Source organism: Pithys albifrons, chromosome 8, assembly GCF_047495875.1.
Source record: "Pithys albifrons albifrons isolate INPA30051 chromosome 8, PitAlb_v1, whole genome shotgun sequence".
NCBI lineage: Eukaryota > Metazoa > Chordata > Aves > Passeriformes > Thamnophilidae > Pithys > Pithys albifrons.
Genome location: NC_092465.1, coordinates 28,053,152 through 28,075,784, shown reverse-complemented (window position 1 = coordinate 28,075,784; position 22,633 = coordinate 28,053,152). Strand labels below are relative to the sequence as shown.

General features: G+C 43.3%; 1 protein-coding gene and 1 long non-coding RNA gene across 2 annotated transcripts in view; one reads left to right on the top strand and one right to left on the bottom strand.

The window, feature by feature from the left end:
- CDK15 (cyclin dependent kinase 15) overlaps positions 1-22,633 on the top strand; it is a 34,742-nt gene that overhangs the window by 7,043 nt on the left and 5,066 nt on the right. Inside the window, exons 7-12 of the mRNA XM_071562177.1 lie at positions 1,378-1,501; positions 2,064-2,184; positions 7,905-7,998; positions 12,571-12,634; positions 19,518-19,566; positions 22,142-22,281. Of these exons, the coding sequence (XP_071418278.1) occupies positions 1,378-1,501; positions 2,064-2,184; positions 7,905-7,998; positions 12,571-12,634; positions 19,518-19,566; positions 22,142-22,281 (592 nt within the window). The remainder of the gene's footprint in view (positions 1-1,377; positions 1,502-2,063; positions 2,185-7,904; positions 7,999-12,570; positions 12,635-19,517; positions 19,567-22,141; positions 22,282-22,633) is intronic.
- The window catches only part of LOC139675014 (uncharacterized), a 97,187-nt gene continuing 85,001 nt past the window's right edge, over positions 10,448-22,633 (bottom strand). Inside the window, exon 6 of the long non-coding RNA XR_011698404.1 lies at positions 10,448-13,362. This is a non-coding gene — a long non-coding RNA (uncharacterized lncRNA). The remainder of the gene's footprint in view (positions 13,363-22,633) is intronic.

Genomic DNA, 22,633 nt, shown 5'->3' with positions numbered 1-22,633 from the left:
ATTTATCTTAGAGCTGTCAACAATAACTTTGTATCTTATCAAACTGCCTATTCCTCTGGCTTTGTCAGATCCCTCTGAAGTTCCTCACTGTCACTTCTTATCACAACTAATCTAAATAACTTCTGTCATCTTCAAATGTTGCCACCTTGTTCACTTCTTTTTCCAGATAGTTGTTAAGCAACACCAATTCCAATGAAATTTCTTGGGGCCTCAGATTTTAAACATCCCCAAAGCTCAGATACGTCTGAGATGCAGATTTGTAGTTTTGGCACAGATCTCCAGGGTTCTGCTACCAGACAGGCTCGTAAAGCATATGGAGCACATGGCTGTAATATGTACTCACTGGCATTTCTGTGAGTAAACACTGGCCAGCTGCTCTGCTTTCCTGCCCAGAATCTTCACTGTCAGCAGGAACTGAACTGCAAATTATTTACTGCTCCTTTAGGAGGGTCATCTAGCTTGCTTCATTTTTACTGGCAAACATTTGTTTTTATTCTGAGTGGTTCCTATGGAATATGATGCAAGTATGCAGAATGGCACAGGGACACTTTTCTGGTACAAAAATGACCTATGGGTGTCACTGTTTTGCCTCCTCTTCAGATTAAACTTATGGTGAAAAATATTTTTCTCTGGTGAAGTCTAATTACTTTTGCTGTGTTTTGCTTCTATCCCTTGTTCAACTTCATACCTTGTTTCAGACCAGCTTACTTTACCCCAGGCTTATTTACACTGCCATGATGGTGGGAATTAGTTATTTATTTCTTGGTTTGCTTCCTTGCTGTATTTTCTTCTTTCTTGCTTGCTTCCTTCCTTCATCATATCTTATTTGCTATATCTGTCTAAATAGGGTGCTCATGTTTTCTGCCAGCTTGAAGCCAACTGTTCCCACTGACAGGTCAGTCAGTTCCCTGCTCCACTGGCAGCAGGTACAGTGGCCACAGAGCTCCCTCAGCTGGTGCCACCTGGCTCAAAGGGGCAAAGCTTCATCTCCTTAGGCCTTCATTTTGTTTGTCTTGAACACCAAAATAAGCACAGCTACAGTTCTGAAAGCTGGGTCTGTGTTTTAGCAAGCTGACCTTGCTCCTGCAATCAACAGTCCATTTCTAAAAAGAAGTTAAATTTCTAAAATGTGCATTTAGGGACCGTAAAACTGCCCTCTGGGCCAAATTCCACCCTGAAAACCTCAGAAAGCTGCAGGGCCCTCATAACCCACTACAGTTTTCGCCTCCTCAACCAGATCTACTCATTTGGGGGATTTTTACTGGTTTCTTACTTGCTTTGTCTCTGCTTTGTTCCAAGGTTCTCCTAAAGTTCAGAGTTAATGTACCAATGCAAAGTTACACAAACCCATTTCAGTTTTTTGTTGGCTTTCTCCAGCTCTTCATGTTCCAGCTTCTGCGTGGCCTGGAATACATCCACCGGCAACACATTCTTCACCGGGACCTGAAGCCCCAGAACTTGCTCATCAGTTGCCTCGGTGAGCTCAAATTAGCCGACTTTGGTGAGTCACAGTTTGGATACTGCTAATACATCTGCTCAGACCAAAGCTCTAGCATGCATGAAGATCTGTATCCACAGACAATTAAGGCATAGAAGCATAACCTTTTACTGAACCTCAGGAAACTATTTCTGTGGTCAGTCCAGCCTTTCTTGTATTTATATTGATAGGTGCAAGGATTAACCTCATTTAAGTCAGAGCAATTAGTGTCACGTAAAACTAGTTCAAGAGAACACAGAATCAATCCCTCTTTATTCAGAAAATAATGTAATGTGTGGAGTCCACAGCAATGTGCTGAACCAAAAGGCATCCTTGGCATTGGTGTGGGATGGCTGCTTCAGTCACAAATTATAAAGCTCTACAAAACACAGCATATTGCTGGATCTGATCTGACCCAGAGGTATATTCCAGACACACTTTCTTTGTCCATTGCTTGTAAGCTGCACTGGGATTATTTGTGTTGAAAGATCCATGAGAAAATACTGTCCGATTTCCAATTTTTGTCATGTATGCATTGTACAGAAGGACTGTCCTAATAGAGCAGTTTTTTGTTTGTTTTTTGCAGGGCTTGCTCGTGCCCAGTCCATCCCCAGGCAGACATACTCCTCTGAAGTGGTGGCACTCTGGTACCGACCTCCTGATGTGTTGCTTGGGGCTACAGATTATTCTTCTGATATAGATATCTGGTACTGACCAATTTCAAAGCATTTGGGGTCCCCTGGGAATCATCTTTATTTGAATTAAATCAACCAAAGTTAGAGTGGGTACAGTTGTTAAGCAGAGGAATTAAGACCTGTGAGCAGAAAATGTGTGAGCAATAGTGAGTTTTGTACTGCTGGGTTCAGAGATGTTTTTGGGAATGATGTCACTACATCTCAGCTATGGATTGATATAAACCTCTTCTGATAATATTTATGAGAGATGTGCGTCTTTCAACAGAACACCTTTGCTTAATGCACTTGTATCTGTGTAGCCAGCTGAGTCAGTAGTACCTCTCTACAGCAATGGCTTTGTGAAGGAAAGATGGATCCACAAATGCACCATCCATTACTTTGGCCTTGGTAACAAAATGTGGCATTAAAGGCTTTCTCGATGGATATGGAGATAGAAAGGAGTCTGAGATTTTCATTATCTCAGTGATACTTTGCCCTTCTTCTCAAAGAAGAAGTCTCAGATGCAGTCTGCATTTCACACAGGAGGAGAGCTGTGTCTGTTAAAGCCTTGTTACCTTATGAGTTCTACCCCAAAATCTTTATGTGGTTGGGAATTACAGAAAAAAAGTTAGCAGAGCTGAAGGGAGTGGAGTCTCTGAGAGCAGGCAGAAAGCAGGAGGACATGAGGGCTTCACAGGGGTCCCAGCCCAGGCCACTTTGGGTTGGTCTGGATGTGTAGCTGTGCCCTGGGGTTCATCTGCCTTCTGGCTCCCTTCTGTAGCAGCCCAAGCTCACTTCCAGCAGCACAGTCCTGACTTACCCACAGACAACCTGCAACTCATGAAGGTGCAGGAGACCTTCCTTATTGTGGGCAATTTTACCTCTGTAGATGGTATTGCTGTTTCACCCTTTTTTCAGACCAGTTAATCTTCTGCCTTTATCTGTCTCACCAGGACTTTTCTTAACTGCTCTGCAGAGCCAAAGGCTGGGAAGAGGTGGGAGTGCAGCTGAAGAATGTGCAAGAAGAGGGCTGGCTAGGTTTACAAACAGCAAATCTCCCAGTCTTCCCAGGCTGCATGTCCCTCTCGAGCTCTGCAGCCTATCAGACACTCCAAAGGCCTAAGTCTGGAGGGTAGTCCAGGGAAATGGGGGTTTTAGATAATTTACTTCTCTAGGCCTGCTGCTAATTTAATTGCTTAAAGATTTCTCCAAGGAGGAAAACCTTGCTAAATTCTAATGGCTTCCAGCTGCTAAGCCAGTCAAGAGTCCTGTCTTCTCTCCCCCGCCTACCTGTCACCTTGCCCTCCAGACAGCCTCTCAGAAATGACTGCTGAGTTTGAAGAAGATTCCTGCCTAGCAGATTGGAGGGCTTGTATTATGCATAAGCCTGTTGAGTTTTATCCCTGAAAGTTGCCCCCTGTCCAAAGCTGGCTATGCAGAGAAAGTGTGGCATTTCTGCCTATGCAAACCCAACATGCCCACTGCATAACTCTGCTCTGGTGTAATGAATACCAGCAGAGGAGTGGTGTACAAAGATCCCATCCAGCTCTGCCCAGCTCTAACAGCACAGTGCTCTCCGTCCCACTGCACCACATTCACACATAGGCACCTTTGTTACAACGCCTCCTTATAATAACAACACTCAAAGTGTTTGCCCTAAAGAAAGATGTCACGCTGAGAGAATAGAGAGTACTTCAGTAAGCTCTATTCAGTAACTTCCTCTAACAAGAGTCATTTATTATCTTGATGTACACTGCATTTAAGTTCAATTTTTGTCTATTAGGAAATAATGTGAATTCACACAGATGTTACTTGTCTATTGGGGAGAAAGGAGAAAAAAACCCTATGTCTTTTGGATGCTGCAATTTACATGAAGGCAGGTCAGAACGCCCTTGGTAATGACATGAGACAGTGGGTGTCAAAGCCTTGGTTTAAAGAAACCAATTATAACAAAATAAAACATTATAGCAATTCATGCATAGTGTGCTTGAGCAGCAATACTGTCAGTGGGAGGCACATGGAAAGTGAATGAGGCCTTGAATAGATGAAGAAAGAGATATAGAAGGAGACTCACTCGCTCTTGGACTAACTAGAAAAGCTGCTTTAATCTCTCTGTACCTTTTTTCTCTCTCTTTCTCCCTCACTATCTCTTCAGGACTTTAGAAGATTCAATTAAGGGATTTCAGGGAGATTACACTGTATATCAGAAGGACTTTCTTTTTCTTTTTTTAAAAAACACCAAATGCTTTATGCACATGCCACACTAATGGCTGCTAACATCAGGAGGGCCTTAGGACATGTCTTCTTTTCAGTCAGGCTTTCCTTGTATAATCTTCCATTATAAAAAAAACAAACAAACAAAAAAAAAAAAAAAACAAAACAAAAAAACAAAACAAAAAAAAAACAGAGAGAAAAAACCCACAGGGATCTTCCCAAGCAGATTCTTGTGGAATAGAGAGTTCAGGTGCAGTCATTTAATGTGGATCTGCCAGGCCCACTACAGCCTTCTCCTCAGCCTGGTTCACACTGACCCACTATGCCAAACTGGGAGACATAACCTAAGGAACCCTGGGATGCCACAGAGATAACGTAGATCCTGATCCTGGTGAAAACATCTCTCCACTGCATGATGCAGCACTGCAGGCTGAGGACTAAGTGCAGTGTTCAAACCTATCCCAGGGATTGCAGACAGATACAACTGTGCTGTGTGAACCAGCTCTGCTTATGCTTCCTGAATATCCCTATAACCTCTCCTGTGACTTTAGCTGTCAGGTTTTGATTCATGTGCATATTTGGCACTTGCTAAAACATCAGGTCTAGGCTTCCTTCCAAAAGACCCCTCTCTCTGCCCCTACCTCTTCCCAAGGCAGCTTTATGGGACTGAGATTCTCCAAGAAATTTATAGACTGAAAGAGCTAAGAGGACCTTTGAAATTAATATCAGAGGGGTGGGAAGGAAAAGGGAGAAAATGAAACAACCCCAAGTTTAAATATCTAGAAATATTTAAAAGTAAATTCTTTTGAATCATCATCATTATTAGAAGGATCCTCATATTGCTGTCAGAGCACTGACTGTAAATCTGTGTCTCAGAAGGAAAGCCAAATCCTCTACTGCAAACCTAATATGATGACTAGCACTAGTTTCAAAAGCTCTGCTTTACTGAGTAGACAAAAAATACCTGGGAAAAGAGGGGGCTGCCCATACATCAGCTGTTTTAGCTACTTCTGGTCTTTTTTATATAAAGAAAAACATATTTTGTCTGGAAACAGACAGTCATAATTGTCACTGATGAATCAGTATCAAGTAGGCATTGAAGGCAGCTGGTCAGCTGAGTCTTGCTACAGGAAACAAAAAGCCCTTCCTTTCCAGCAGTTGTGGTTGCTCTGATAGTTCTGCATTCATTAGAGACACTGAGATTTAAAGGCTTCCAGAGACAATGGGAATAAACCAGGAATATAAGAAAGAGGTCTACCAGAAGCTACATTTTAAACAACCCACAAATTGTTCCTCTCTTCAAGCTGACAGCTTGTCTATTAGTGAAAAGACTGGTTCATTAGATTTCACTTTTTGAACTGTTTATTTGTGAGCAGTTCTTAGCAAATGCTAGCTGAATCTAGGAAAAGGTCCTGCTGTTGCCAGTCTAATGGCCCTTTTTAGCTAAGACATCAGAGCCCAGACTCTGGCTGAACATCAGGATCACTTACTCCAAGCAGAGCTGATTCTCTTTGTACAAATCAAGTGTACCTAAATTGCTTTGACCATACACAGTTAAACTTCTGCAATGCAGTCAGGGGATTACAGCAGCCCCTGTGGTTACAAAATAGGGTGAGCCATTTGGGCATGGACATCAGCTGTGAAAACAGAGGGTTCATATGACACTGGTCTCAGTAGAATCTATCTGTGGGCGCCAAAATAATGCCTAGTGATGTGGTAGTGCTTTGAAACACACAAAAAAAATCTGTGTTGCAAAAGCTGTGGGTTAAGTTTCATGATGTCTGGACTCTGTAAAAGCATATTAGACAAGCAAGAAACTCTCACAAGACTTGCCAAGGTTAGGACACAGGAAGCTAAGTGAAAGTGCAGCAGAGATGTTTGTGCAACCAGCATTAGATATGGATCTGCAAACAGGCTTGGCATCACCTGGTGTGCAAGGGTGACCAAAATGAATACTGAGGATGAGTTGCTTGTCAGGGTTTCAACTGACCACAGCCAGGTGGAAAAAGCAATTACAGTATTGCAAAAACAAGGTGCAAGAGGTAACACACAAGTACAGATGACCAGAAGAGATTACCAGTTACTGCTCAGCAAGTGAAAATAATACCTTCAGAGCCTGTAAGACAAAGCAAGGGTTTCAACATTGGAACTTAAAGGGCTCAGATATGCTATAATCAAAGAAGATTGACACAGAAACCTGAAAAGTTGTGATGGGGCTTGGTGAAAAGACAGAAAATGTAGAAAAAGTTTTGAGGAAAATTACTAAAAAGTAAATGAGGGAAGTTTTACACTATACAATAAGAGATGGGAATAGCTGCAAATAGGTCAGTCTTGATCACAACAATCTCAACATTATTGCCATGAGGACTAATTCACCTTAGTAAAATTAAGTATTTTTGCATGTGTTGGATTTTTTTAAAGCTGACTGGTTTGCTTTGGCACAAGTGCAGAGCAGGGGATGACATAAAAATAAGAATACTTTAACTTGCTGTCATCACCAGGTTCTTTATGCTATGATGTCTTGCCTCCAGTTTTCCAAGGAAGAGTTAATTGCTTCTGAAGGGAAAATTGGTGTAGTGGTTAGTGCCTCTGGGTTCTTTCTGCATCTTTTATGTCCTTCAAGCCAGTGTAGTGTGTATAGTTCCCTGTTTATCTTTCCTACTGTTAGCACTCCAGTGTTGCATCCTTTTCTCATGGGAAGTAACTTTGTATTCCACATGCCCATTTTTATAAGATGGTTTGTAACAGGATTAATTGACAGAGACCTGAAACAATTTGTTTGGTACTGGAAAGAAAGATGGTGCTTAGTGGGTTTCTCTTCCAAGGATATCACCTGCCTTGCCTTGCTGGTGAAAGGTGAGTTGTTTTTTTTAATTAGTGGTGCTGATGAGAAAAAGGAGATGGGAACAGACTTGCATGGAACTTTGACTGCTTTATTTTTTTCTAAAATCCTGGAGAGATGCGAGTGTGACTTATCTCTGGTCTGCTCCCATCCTTTTTGGCTTGTGAGCTTTTCAGTTCAAGTGATTCAATCTGTAGGACTAGGATGAGGTTAATCACACACATACAATTTGCAACAAGGGCCAGTTGCAAATGCTTAGAATGTGCTGCAAGATCAGGGATGTACAAGATGGCCCTTCCCAAAGGAAACCTTCCTGACTTTCCACAATCAAGAGGTGTTTTTATAAAGCTAGATCCTGCCTACCACCATACTGCAGAGGTATATCAGTCTTCACTGAAGCCTCTGTTTATTTATGTATATAAAGACACCTCACATCCTGCCTTGCTTCACACACACTCTCACCAGATGACAAGAGGGGGATATACAATACTGACACATCAGACTGGTATTTTTCAGACTTCAGCTACAGTGTATATGTAGGATTTTCAGCTTCTATCAGGATTTCTGCATTTACAAATCAGAATTTCTAGATTTCCATTCCAACAATTATAACTCTACCTCTCTCCCTGCCAATCCTTACAGTCATATGATAGATATCATTGTACATGAACAAGTTAATAACTTGGGTTTCTTGCAGGAGTGCAGGCTGCATATTTGTTGAAATGATCCACGGGCAGCCAATATTTGCAGGAACTTCTGGTACTCATGAACAGCTGGAGAAGATCTGGACGGTGAGTAAAATAAACCCTGAAATGGGTGAGAAAAAGAATCTTGCTCCAGCCTACATAATTTTAAAGTTCTAAGCATAGGTCCTGTGAATAGCAGAAATAATTTGGTCTAATGTACCAAGTTCATAACAGACTTTGTAACCCATTTTATATTTGGCAACTTCTTACAGATGCAGGAGTAAATCAAATTATGCCCCTTTGATGTTTGTCATCTCATCAAAAATTTAAAGCCAATTAAAATGACATCAAATTGCAGAAGGTGTGCAGGTACTGCAAATTCTGTTGCTACTTGTGAAATCCTTTACTGACTGTAGGATACAGCACACCATATTCTCACAAAGGAGCTCTAATACTGCTCTTAAACTACCTTGAAAATGGCAGGAGCCTGAGGTTCGTCATTTTAACTGGGAACATTTTGTATCATCCACTTTATGATGCAGCTCTAGAGACTGCTTTGGCATAATGGAAAGTGTGAAATTACTTTATAAAGGCAGCAGTGAGTGAGAGCAGACATATTCAGGAGCCTCTTCAGCTGTTTTTTCTGCTGGGGAAACAGAAACACAGAGCTGTGTCCTTAGTGTAGCTTGGTAGAACTGAGGCACTTGGCAGCACTGATGGATTCTCTGTGTTCCTGACTGCTCTCACTGACCCTCTTACTCAACAGCAAAGTCAACCTGTGGGTTCATACTGGATGTTGCTGTAGGTGTCTGTCCTTTCACATCTCCTCCCAGGGATTTACTCTTAGTCGTAGAGTTTTTTCCAGGCATGGGTTTTCAAAGGAGAAAGTACAGAAAAAATTAAATTTGAAAAGTCATGACAAATTACTTTATAGCCTCAAGACTGTGTAAGTCAGATTTTTCCATCTTAATCCCTTCATCCAGAAACACTTCTGCTTGGTAGGGTTTTTCTCTCTGCTTATAGCTAGAATGTGATAAAAAGTCAGACAAGTGCATCCAGTTCTTAGACTTGGGTGGGTTCAATCCATTTAAATAAATGCTGACTTTCTCCTTCATAGAGAATGGGGAATTCAGAAAAAAAATTCATACTTGGCTAATTAACAGGGTTCAAAGCCAGGGCAGGGCCCAGTTTCTCAGAGTGTGAATGAAGGGTATCCTTACACTTATGTCTCTGCAATCTTTGGATACATTTCCTGTGGTTTTGCATTAGAGGGTTATAGCACCATCGTAATTTCTCTGGCATTATAACTAATACCATGATTAATAGGATTTGTGCTGTGGAAGGCAAAAAAACCCCTTATTTAAAAATCATGAGGAAGCTTTAAGAGCTATGAAATAATTAGTGCTTTTCACAGAAGGTTTTGTGTTATTATGCAGCCTGGAATGAGACTCTGTTAGGCCAAGATTTCAAAGCTCCTTAGAGGCTTTCCATGTCTAACTTGAGATATTTTTCTGAGTGTGAGGTTCAGAACAGGGACTCCTACTGTTTTCTAATAGTCAGTTCTTTTCATGTACTAATAATGTAGAGGCAGTCTGCACTGGCAGAGACCATCTGCATTTGTGTGCATGAGTCTGTATCACCCAGCATGCTTATCCCCAGGTAGGACTGTTGGGTCAGGCACCATATAGGGCTGGGAAATCCCTATTCTGGGAAATATGTTTGTCCTGTTGAATCATCAGGACTGTCATTTCACCAACAACTCTTCTAGAGGCAAGTGCCCTCTTAAACAGTCTCCATCCCTCATCTCTATCCCTGGCTGCTCATTGCTGCTCCTGTGTCACCTCTCACTGGGACACCTGTGACTTTGTTTTCTCCCTGGCTTACTCTGAATGAGAGCAGCTCCTTTACCCAGCTTGTCATCTGGCTGCACAAACGGCAGCACTAATAGCAGTGGTACTCCTGAAGGCCTGGCACAGGAGCAGGGCCAAATAGGAAGGGAAGGCTGGCACTGCTAGTTATGGAAGGGTGGCATGAGTGAAAGTCAACTGTTGTGTCTCCTGTTCACTCATGGCATGGAGAGTGAGCAAACCTGACAAACTTGAGATCCATCATTCAAATTTTAAGAGATCAGGCATAGGTTTTGGATGCAAATACTCTATCTTATGGATTGATATAGTGTGTGCTGAATTAGGCTGCAGAATGCCACCAGTGTGCTTCCATGGCTGAGCCAAACACGTGCCAAGTGTCAGATGAATGACTACAAGGCTTCTCTATGTAAAACATAAAATAAAACTTTCCAACAAAACCAAGCAAAATCAGGTGGGTTGATTCATTCAACCAAGTCATCACAGGAGAAGCAAGAAGTTAGAGGGCAGAGAGAGAGGACAATGATTTACACCAATTTAAACCACCTGCTGAAATACAGACACTGTAAAAATATTTCTGGCTGAAACTGTGCCTCTTCTTAAGTAAGTAGACTGAACTGAGCTGCACCAAGACCTTTCCCTACAGAGTGAAGTGCAGAGAAGCTGCTTTGCTTTGCTTTGTCTGATAGTGTGGAGCAGAGAGTTAACAACTAGATTTAGGGTGGATACACAGCAGGTAAAATAATTGTCAGAGTATAATTAATTTAATTAAATAAATGTAACACATTATCTGATTTGACAAGGAATCTCACTGAAGGTCCTGGGGGGCGAGGGAGGAGGGGGAAAGAAGGGAAGAGGGAAGAAAGAGATTACTTGCTCCGTTATATTGGAAAACAAAAACAGACCCAAATTTATGGGTTCTTTTGTAAAGGAAAGGCTCAGGAAATACAAATTCATATGGCATTCAGTCACTGGTGCTCTGAGTGCTTTCACACCTCAACACAGCAAAATTTAAGTATTTGCTGAAAACCTTATGTAGCAAAGAACAAGCAAGCACAAATAACTATTTTTTAAAATTCTTCACAAAAAGAAGCAGAGTGCTGAGCTGACCCTGGTGCGTATGATTTTACTGTGTCCTAAACTTCCTCAGCTTCCTCTGAGGCCATTAGAACTGATGTCCAATGGCTCTCAAGAAGCCCTGAAGAATGAGGGCCCCCATTAGTGCTTTCTGGAAATCTAACCAGACAATAAAAGAAAGCAAACTCTGGCTACAGGTTTAGATTCCTACACTCTCCTGTGCATGCAGAGTTTGCTTTGGGCAAACCTGCCCTACTTATATGATACACACACCAGGCAAGAACGCATCCTTATGTCTTGGTGCAAGCCAACTTCCAACGTCCTCACATGACTGACGACTGCAAGTCACCTTCTCTTTGGGGAGCTTGAAAGCTCCCAAGGCTAATTTTACTGGTCAGCAGAGACAAGGGTCCTACCCTTTTGTCTCTGCTGTGGCAGGCTAGGTCCATAAGCAGTTTGGAAACATGGGCCACAGCAAGCCACATTCCTCCAGAGGCCACCATGTGCCAGCTGTGAGATACAGTCCCTGCTTGTGGCTGTCTTTTCCAGGTAGCTGTAATTGGCCTTATAGCTGTTTCCCAGCTGTGAGTGAGAAAAGCAATCAGCTACCAGATGCTTAACAACTGCAACAACCAGGCTTTATATGTCTTCCTTCTTTAAAGCATTTTTTAACAGATGCCTGTTTTCTTGCAATCTTGCCACAAGTTTTTGTGAGGCCAAGTTCCCCATATCACGTATCTCATTTTAAAGAACAGGAATTGTCTATCATATGCAAGGTGTAACTAAGGTAAGACAAATATAATGTTGGAGAAGATAAAGTAAATAAACCCCTGAAATTTTACATGTCAAAATGTCACTGTTTTTTAAGGAAATCTGATCATTCTGGGGATTGTTTGGATGATAAACTTTGAATGCTTGGAGTACTGATTTACACTACAATTTCACATGCTGTAAACTCTTCTTAAATATGTGGCTTTACCTCTTTAGCACAAACCATCCATATCAATAGGCACAGGGCACTTTGTGTGCATCAAGTAATAATAACATTGAACATCTGCAACTGCAGAAATCTGGATTTGCTTGATCTCACACATTTCAGCAACCAAAATGAGGTTGGAGGAGGCTTTACTGGTCTGGACTTTGCTCAGTGAGGAGCTACTTCTGAAACCCATAATTCCCAATAAAGGCTAAAGACACTGCTGAAGCTCTGGATCCTTCAGGATGAGGCACTGGACTGCTTTCTAGCACCTGCCACTAGACCTGTCTGCCAGCTTTTCTTTTTCACCTCAGAAGACAGGGGTTTCTGTCCCAGCTCCCAGCCTGTGCTGCTGCTGAGGGTGTCAGCTGCTGCCAGTGCCAGTGAGCAGAGTAAGTCCCCGGTCCAGCTCCGGCGCAGGAGGACACACTGTCAGCACTGAAAGGGGCTCACAGCTCCCTGGGCTGGCAAACACAGGCAGGAGCAGCACCTGGCAGTGAGGCTGCACATGCCTTCACTGATGTTCCCAGCAGCAACAGCGTTCAGTCTCAGCAGGACCCTTTCTGCTACAAAATCAAGGGTAAAATGTCAATGTCCTTTATACACAGTGGTAGATCCAGGGCAGTGTGAATTCCATGCTGGTTTACAGGAAAGGCCAGTCACTCTCCACTGAGACCGATTCTTTCAACTCCACACCAAGGCAAAGTACTGGCACAAAGCGGTTATTGCTCTTCTCACTCTCTTTCTTCTTTTGCACAGGTATTGGGTGTCCCAACTGAGGACACCTGGCCAGGACTTTCCAAGCTCCCCAACTATAACCCAGGTAGGATTTAACTCGCAAGAAGTCCAAGTTTTTCTCAGAGCACTAGCCACTCAATTTTTGGGTCAATAATTCTCATTATGAAAAATCCTCTGCTTCAGTGTTACTAAATCCCTTGAGCTACTTAATGACAGTGGTGTTGTAGGACCTACAACAACAGTGGGATTGGCCTAGAATGCAAGTAAAGGCACACACATGGCAAAGATGCCTCATTGAGTGCTGGGTATATGTAAGTCTAATGGAAGATTTCATTGCTGCAAGTGCTCACAGTGTATTTAGTCTCCACTTCTCAGGACAAAGGACCAATGTCTCCTGGTTTAGACTGGAAAAGCTGACAGGATCCTGGAGACACAGTTTATCTGAACTCTCCTTATTTTTATGGAGATTGGTTTGGGGACCTTTAAACCTCAGCTTTAAAGGTCACTGTCCCTGATTTTGATGTGGGCAAGGTGAGAAATCTGTGTGATTTATAAAGCTGGATTCTTTTATTTCCACATGGGCTGGTAGAGAAGTCTGTGTCCTGGACTTCAAAGGGCCAGTTGTCTCTTATTTTGATGTGGGCAGGTTGAGAAGTATGCTTTGAAAAGCTAGCTCAGTCACTTTCCTCTCCCTCTCTCTCTCCTTTTCTCTCTTTCTCTTTTTGTTTAATGTTTTCTCCTGGGAAAATATATTCAAGTGTCAGTGAGGGGGAAATGATGAGCACTGATTCTCAGCCTCTCAGCAGGATCATTCTGTAAAAGAAATATAAAAGTGAAATATTAAAAACCCTAGAATGTGAAATTCACCCATCTACAATCTAGCCATTCTCTCTCACTTGTACTCTAGGAGAGTGGTGGGGGGAGCCTGTCTGTCTGGAACGGGAAAAAAGAGCAGGGGTACAGGAGGAGGGAGAAGACGTGCTTTGAGCAAGAGGTTTACAGGTTTAGTAGAGCATAGTAACATCTTTTCAAAGAAGTGGGTGTTGCTCTGTGACCCAGTCCAAGATGCCCCTCCTTTGATTCTGTTGCATGAACACTAAACAGCCCCCATTTTCACATGGTAGCCGAGATTGGCTGAACAATAACCTGGCCTCACAGCCGAAAGGACTGGAATCCTTCACACAATTAGCTGAGACACATTAATCAAACCAGCGTGAAATGGGAATGTGTCGCTGTCCACAGCAAGTTTAATTTGGATAGCAAGCAAGCACAGAGCAGACAGCTGGAGGAAGCATTTTCTTCTGTAAGTTGTACAGGGCTTGGCTGGGCAGTCTACAAATTGAGAAGTGTAGTCTGGGAGGAAAGAATGTTCATGCATGGGATGAACTAATCACAAAGAATTTTTTTTGCCAGTCATCTACTCACACAAGGCAAAAAATAGTGATGATGATGATTAGGTATCCTGATGCTGTATAGAGGGACAATGTAAAAGTGCAAGCATCAAGGCTATGATAGCCAAGAAACTTGTACAGCAAATGAACAATATGGGTGCCTAGAATGGCCCTGAACAGTGACTCCCACTTAGCTGTGTTTTGTCTGAAGAGCAGTGCTGTCCTCTGCTGTGGCGGGTGCTGGTGGCAGGGCCAGGAGGGAGAGGACAGACACCTGGGCAGCACAGCAGTAGCTCCGGTAAAGTCAAGTCTACTTATCATAAGCAGTTCTCAAACCTGTCTTGCTTTCAGTCTTGACAGAAAGTTGCCCTAATGGATGGACTCCAGAGGGGCAGAACTGACCTATGCTGTGATGTGATCCTGGAATGCTGGCACCTTTTGTGGCTGGACCAGGCAGAAATGCAGGAGTCAGAGGACCCTTTCTGTGGTGGCATCCCATCATTCTAGCAAACACAGGGGAAAGGGGTGCTGCCTCAGTGTTTGGGGCAATAGCTGTGCCAGCTGGAGAGGTAATACCTCCTTCCTCTCCTCAAAACCTGCCTAAGGGGCTGTGAGCTGTTCCAGCCACAGACTGGAACCAAGCACTTGGCTCACACCTGAGTTATGCAAACCAGTCGGAACAGAAGGTTAGTCATATAAGGTTGTTGGACTATTTGCCCTACTAAGGAACTATATCAAGTCACTTTTTGGTGGGACTGATGGTAAGAAGGCAAATTAGTCTCCTGGTTCAAAGCTATTTGCCATTTACATGCTTCTGAGCACTTCCTCTCTCTTCCCTGAAGCACAAGTGCTGTTCCTCCCCCAGGACATGCTCAGCCTGAGTAGAATCTGTGGAGTCTGCCTGAGAAAACCTACTCTCCTGAGGTTATTCCCAGACCATTTGTGCAAATCTGGGTGCCTGGGTTGGTTCAGATAAGCAAACAAACTCTGGAGCTCTTCCCCAAATCTGATTGTTTGAATTCTTTTCGCTAGCCCTATTGATGTTAGCACTGAGCACAGGCAACAAACAAACAAATGGGTTCCTGCCCGAGGCAAGGAACAAACACGGCAAAACAAAGCACTGAGGTGTGATCCTATTCTCATTGAAGTTGATGGCAAAACTCCCCCTGGATTCAGCAGTGCAGGCTAAGTCCCAGACTGAGGTTGTTACTGGAAGGATTCCTGGGCCAGGTGGGTTACTAGGAATCTTTGAACTGAAAGCTGGAAACCTTTAGATATTTTCCTGTCACTACTGTGGGCTTGAGCACATCCTGCTGCAGTCTGAAGAGAAGATGCAGCATGGGCTGTGGGGTCTGTGAGCCAGGCACACACAGGGCAGCTGGAGGAAAAGCAGCTCCCCTGCTTCCTCTATGGGCAAGTGGCAAGGCATGAAATGTGCAAAGGACTTTTTGACCTTCTTGTGTCTACTTGCACAAAGAAGTTCAGAAACAGCCTCATGTCCATTGCCTACAGTTTGCCAAAATCTCAACCTGTGCCTGACCACAGGTGAAGGAGAAGGATGGGTGAACAACTCATCAGTGGCCAGACTTACAGCTTGTGATCTCACCTCCTCTCGGCAGGAGAGAGACTTGGAGTAGGGAATTACATGCAGCTGTGGGGCCTGACACATGTTTTTCCCCCTTGCCCTGGCTCGAGAACCATTCCCTGGAGAACATGTAGGGCTGGGAGAACTCCTGCCCCACATCTCAGCACACTGCTGGCCTGGCCCTGGCTCCCTGGGCTTAGCAGCCCTGCCCATACTGACAAGGCTTTGCCCTGTGCTTGTTCATTTGTTCTGTTCTCCTCATTTTGCTTCCCCTGAAAGAGGCAGTTGTAGCTCTGTTAACACTATTTTTGAAAGCTCTCATGCTGTGTGAGCTCAAATCCTTGCATTAATCTACTGCTGTGTTCATTTCACTGCGCTGAAAAGCAGTGAGTTTAAATCCCCTCTAAACACCACTGGTGACACCAGAAGGCCAGTGTTTTGATCCAGCCCCATTAATGGTTACAAGTTTGAATCTAGACAGCAGGGGTCAAGGGCAGGAAAGGATTAGGAATCACAGCCCATGACATTAAGCTAGTGCTTTGCCAAACTGGGAATACTGGAGCGCCAATGTACCAAGTTAGTTTTTGTTTCCTTTTTCTGACATTTGGATTCCAAAGAGTGAGGAACAGTGCTTATCTGCCTAGAGCATGATGAGTGAACTTTCCTCCTTGATTTATCACACAGGCTGACTGATGAAGTCTCCTATGACATGTAGTATCACCTCAGGTAGCAGGCACAGATTTTACGCAGGCCCTTTTCAAATGGAGCCATGACCCTCAAATTAAACCTAGTTTTTCACTAGGCTTTGGTATGCCGAATGAGATTTAGAAGCTTTCCAGAGGCAGCCTGTGCTCCCAGGTACAGGTTTACAGTGTCTGTTGCGTTTCCAGATTGTCACCAGCAGATGGAGGCAACAAGCAGCAGGCCCTGAAATGCAAACTTCCCATGACATTTGTGAGAATGCAGATGAAGTCTGCACTCAGAGTGCTTTGCCTCTTTTTTTTTAATCTCACTTTTTATGCTGATGTTTCATTTAGTAAAAGGGATGGTTGGAAACTGAGTTGTAAAACGATAAAATTTTTGTTGTCATAATAAACTGCATGTGTCTTTGATCTCAAGGGGAAGAGCAGCACTGTAACTAATGTGCAATCTATGCTGGCCAGGGTGCAGGGAAATTTCCTATCTGTGGCACTGGGCACAGCCTGCAGTTTCCAGCCTGCCACACACACAGAGCTCTGCTCCTGTCCTGCAGCCACAGAGATTTCCCTAATGAGAGAAATTTTCTCTGTGAGCCTGCAACCCCAGCGCCTTCATCCAGCAGCTCTTTCTCTCTCTTCGTCAATTAGCAAAGTTTAACTTTTGTCCTCTGGCTTGCTTGCCTCATTATCAGTTCATTAGCCACTTCCACCTAGGTTTTCAAATAGGAAGGTATTTCCTCATTAGCACACACTGCCGTGCATAAGGATAGAAAATAACAAACCTAAGGCTACCTCCAGATCTACTCATATCGTTAAAAAACCCAATCGGCCCTACACAATCCCATCATTTTATGTCTAGATCATCATCATGAGACGATTAAATCACTAGTTTGCCCACTTTTTGGAATGATATCCAAATATTCTTTATCTCTTACCTTTAGGGAGTAGCTGTTTACATTGTCTTACAACTTTAGATTGGTCTTAATCTTACAGTAGGGAAAATATTTACTGCTCTGTTTTTGCCCTGCTTGACACAATAGTGCCTTGGCATTCTCTAAGGCTTCGTCCTTATGGGGTCAGTCAGGAGATTAATCTGAACTGATTTAAAGTGGATTAGTTAACTGCATTAAATCCTTGAGCAGAGACACACTGTTTTCTTACCCATATCTTCCATTTAAAATCAAAGCTCTGCATACTCAAAGTGGCAAGTCTGGCAGTCCTCAGAATTCTCTGCTGAGATGTCTGGTCAGGGACAGGAGTAGCTGGCTCACTGGCTCTTACACTATTCATTGCAGATAATTATTAACCTCCATGTTATATAAATGATAAATTTAAGTCAAGAGGCTCATTCAAGACAGCAAACACTATAATTCAGGTATTTCTCACAGTTCCCAGTACACAAGCTGATAATTCTCTCTGTAATGTAAAGAAAATCCTATTTTCTCCTTGGAATATTAATCCTGAAAATTCACTCCACAAAAAAAGAGTGACATTTCACTTAGATGTCATTTTGCCCTGCTGTTACCAACTGAACATGCATTTTTTAACTTTTATGTCAAACTCACTAAAGAAAATGAATGTTAAAAGATTTCAGTAGAGAAAAATTAAATGAAATTGATATATTGTCATGGAATCTTTCCATCTCCCAAATAAAATTTTTAGGGCAGAAAGTTACAACATCTGGAAGTTTCTGACCAGCTCTGTGAAGAAGCAAACATTTCTACCTCATAAAAAATTTTTATGCCCCTCAAAACCATTTTTTCAACTGTTTTTTTCTATTCTATCTAGAAATGTTACATCTTTACTCATTATGGATAATTTATTTTTACACTTTTATTACAGTCAAAGGGCAAAAAGAAGGAAAGATAATCCAGTGAAAATGTTATTACTGATCCAAGAGGAATGTTGTGCCAGTTAGTCTTGGTGACTGATTTGGGAAGGGAGTACTCAAGATGCTAACATATAACTTCTATATATTGGTCCTCAATCCTGTGCTCTGACAACTAAACAGTCATGAATCCTATCCCAAGTTATAGTACCATTTACTGCTCTAGAAATTACCTTATATTTGGGTGCAGGAGAACATTTCAGTTGTGAACTGTTATTTTCTCTGTGATAGACAGGTTTAACAATGTCCTTGCCCCTGGGCCTGGCACTCTGGAGATGGCCATGTAGGCAAAGGCAGGAGGGACTCCCGCTTTGCCCGCAGCTCCTGTTTCTGAATGATGTGCCTGGTGCTTCCAGGCAGGAAGGGAGGGGAGACGCTCCTGGACGGTGCAGCACAAATCCCAACCAAGCTCTGAGCCTACTGGCAACAGCCCAGTGGCACTTCCCTCCTAGTGGTCTCACTGCTGTGGGGAATTCTTGTCCAGGCTGGGCTGGAAGAGAGGACACCACCACCCTTCCTGGTCTCCCTTCCATGACTAGAGAACCACCGTTCATTCTCTGCTGTCAGAAACAGTGCACAGGAAAATGTAGGTGGATAGAAATTACAGCCTTTCTGATGCAAGAAAATGTCTCTGTTGATAAGCAGTAAGGGGAAATTTTCCAGGCTTAAGCCATTCATTCATATCTAAGCCTGAGAAAATTCATGCCTTCTAATAAAACATTTGAGGAATGTATGCCTCTGCATTTTCCACAATGTTTAGAACTACATCCCTGAAAAACATCAACAAGAACACAGCCTCCATAAAGCTGCAAGCTCTGTTAAGTTCCAGTCTGGTAGAGATCACATAATCATTAAGTACAAAGCCTGCATGAGAATGGTTAACTGGATAAACAACACACTTAGTGAAGGACTGGCAGCGAGAGCAGTGGGCAAGAAGAGAGTGGGACCCAAGTGCCTTTCCTCTGTCCCATCTTTCTGCCACATCCATACAGAAAAGCCCCATGTACCCACAGGGCAATATGCAAAGCTCAGCAGCCCCTTGGAAAGTCAAGACCATTGTTGGGGATTCAGGCCTGCAAACCTCTCTCTGCTTCCTTTGTGTGAAGGCTTTAGGGACTGATACTGCTTTATTGAAGTCAAAGCTAAGACTTGCACTGTAACAGAAGGAGGCTCAAGGCCTATACTCACAGATGTATGAAAGGAAAGGGTTACAAAACTGGAAGAGCCTTATTAAAATCAATGCTGGTACTCAAGTCCTATAGGAATAATGTATATTTATAAATACTAAGATGACAGATTCTATAGGGCCCTTTGAAATTCTGAGCACATATTTTTTGTAAGGGCTCAAAGAATGGTATTTGGCTTGATTTTCATTTAATCTTGTGGTTGCACATTACACTTTCTAGAACTGGTTTCTTCCAGGAGACCTCAGAGACTCCGAGTCATCTGTGACAGGTAAGCTACCAATAACGGCAGTCAAAATTGCCTCTGGGTTTATTTGTTTCTTTATGCAATCATTTAACTTGAAATGAGCTCTTTTGGCAAGCTCAGGAGGAGCAGGGTGGCTCTGTAGTAACAAGCAGATCTAACGTCAGTTAAGCAACTGATTTTGAGAGATCGCAGTAAAGGTAGGCACATAGTGGGTTTATTATTCTCAGAGGAGTAGTGATTATTCTGAGATAAGCAGTGATTCAATGACATTATGTGCGGCTTTTTGTGGGGCACAGTTCAATTCAGAAGGTCATACTTTCCCAGGCCCTCTTGCCCAGACTGAAGACAGACTTTGCACTGTCCCAATTTTCATTTCTGAAAACAGACTGTAGGAATGTTGCTCAACAGTGGTAAGGGAGGCATGCTAGGACAGCATTTTCATAAGACAATGAAATACTCTTGTGATTAGTTAGGAGGGGAAAAATCACATTCTTAGTGGCCAAAAGCTATGAGGCTGAGGGCATGGTTACACATTTGGCTTAACCAGACACAACAGCACCACTGAGTCCCTCCCTAGTGTGGTAAGAGAAGGGAGTCTTTTTTCAAGCACACATATGCACACACACACATTTATATACTAAATGTATACACGTATCAATGAAAGAAATTTATAATCAGGCAAAGTGCCCTAACTTCACTCGGAGAGTCACTAAAATCAAATCCCCCAATACTGATTTTGAGGCACACAACAGGTTTTATACATATGTAGGAAAAGATAAGACAAGATTTGTCCTCAAGATTGTGTTCAGGCAGAGGTCAAGAATCAAATATCCTTTAGGACATAACCACGTTTTTCATTGCTGCTGTTTATTATCTGTTCAGCTGATTGCTTGGGATCCAACCCTCCCCAGAGGGAAGCGTGCTGCCCTTCAGAGCTGGGTTTTCCAGAGCCATTCTGAACAGACCTGCTGAAGTTTTCAGCAAAGCACAAGTTGCTGAAATGCCAGCCATTCTCACATACAACTTCAGAAACACACAAAGCTCAGCATATTCCAAACCCTGATAACACAGGTCCTGGAACAGAACAAATCCTCTCTCAGCCTGAACAAAGGAATAAGTATATTCCTGTATTGCACCTCTGCTTTTTGGCCATAATCCCTGGACAGGCCCCATTACAGCTCCATACCCGTGGGCTGGCCCAGCTCTGCGGCAGAGCTCCAGCTCCGGCTTACTGAATCCTTGTGCTGGTGTGGCCTTGGCACAGTCAACTCTGGAGAAGGAAAGAGCTGCTTCATACAGACTGCTCAGCCATGACTCTCCATGGCCAATTAAGAAAGCAGAGGGGAGCTCAGCACAGAGCTCGGCCACCACCGGGAAGCCTGAGCCATGGTGGGAAGCGCTGAGCGGTGTTGCTGCCCAGTGTGGGAGCCTGCAGCAACAGCAATGAGGGACAGAGGGGCTCCAGAAGACCCTGCCATGGCAGGGGCAGCCTGTTGTGCAGCTCTAGCAAGCATCTAGACTGGGTGCTCTGGCTCCCTGCCCTGTCCCTGCTCCCCAAGGAAGCAGGGGCTTGAACCCTTTTGCTGGAGGTGAAAATTCAGCACTTATTTACCACTGTGAGGCCACATAACTTTTATAAATTTGTTTCTTACGGTTTCAGTCTCTGCTTCTCTCTTTGTGTTTTTTTTTTCCCTTTTTCTTTTTTATTTTACATTTTATCTCCTCAGAACAAAACTGTCAGCTTGCAAATATCCTCTATAGGGAGGGGGAATGCAGGGGCAGGGGTATCCCAGCCCCTGATGTCACTTGAAGGGAAATCACCATCGGGGGGCCAAGTGAGGAAGCACAACAGGCTGTGCTCTGATGGGTCTCCTGAAGCTGAAATGTGATCAGAACAAACAAACAAAGTAAAAGCTGTAAAACTAAATTACTATTTTTATTTGTTTCCTTGTTGGTTTGTTTTCTCTTTTCCATTTCCTTGTCCCCAGCTGTGTGCTCCTCTAGAGAGCAGCCACTTGGCAATGGTATTTGCTGGGCATGGAGCATATGTGTATTACATCTATTTTGAGCACTCATCCTGGGAAACAGATTCTTCTCTGTGAATCCTCAACACATTTTACAACCAGCTGCACTGCTGGTACTAGGGCAGGAAAAGAAGAAATGGTATTTTCTTCAGCTTTTCAAAGTTTGACCTCTGGTCTTCTCAGAGGGCCAGTCAGGTTATTTTCTGCACTTGCATTGTCACTGTAAACTGGTAACACCAACCTCTGATATTCCAGTTACAACATGTAAAATATAGTCTCTCCAATGTAATTTCCCCTTTCACTTACAACCTTCTTTTTACAAATTAGAAATTTATTTCCAAAATTCCTGTGTAAACATGAGTTTGAGCCGATATCCTGGATGTATATACTCCAACATAATCAAACTCAGATGGAAAAGCAAATACCCTGAAAAACTGTATAGCTGGGGTGGATCTCTTCAGCTCCCTGTGTCCCTCCACTATCTGTGCCCCAAGCTCTGGGGGCTGGGTTGTGTTCCGGTTCCAGCTTTCTGGCTTGTCCTCATCTCCTATGCTATTTTTCTTCTGTTTTTCTAGGCTGAGCAGGGTGCCAGCAGCAGAGAATTTGGCCTCCAGGATGCTCACAGCCTTCCCTCGAGGCCGAATCTCCGCACAAGATGCACTTCTTCATGGCTTCTTCAGCCCTCTGCCTCCTCAGCTCCATCAGGTTCCTCCAGGTAAGTTAAGTCTCAATTTCATCTTGCCAAGAAAGAGCTACTATATGTGCTATTTATTGTGAGTTTCTTCTCCACTCTGAAAGTCTCTGCCATTCCCCTGGATGTCTCTCTTTTCTGCCTGCACTCTCTCCCCACTTCCATATGCTGCAAAATTTACATCCCATTGAAAATTTGACAGCTTGTTTTTCTGTTTTCTTCCACTTGACCACGGCATTAATACTAGAAGGGGACCTTGATGGGCTGCCACCACGGTCTGTTTGCAAAGCAGAGGTGTTTGTGCTTTGGCAGGTCGTTTCTCCCCCATTCTGTAACCCCAAGGACCTGGAGCTTTCCCTAGGGTTGGCTTACACTG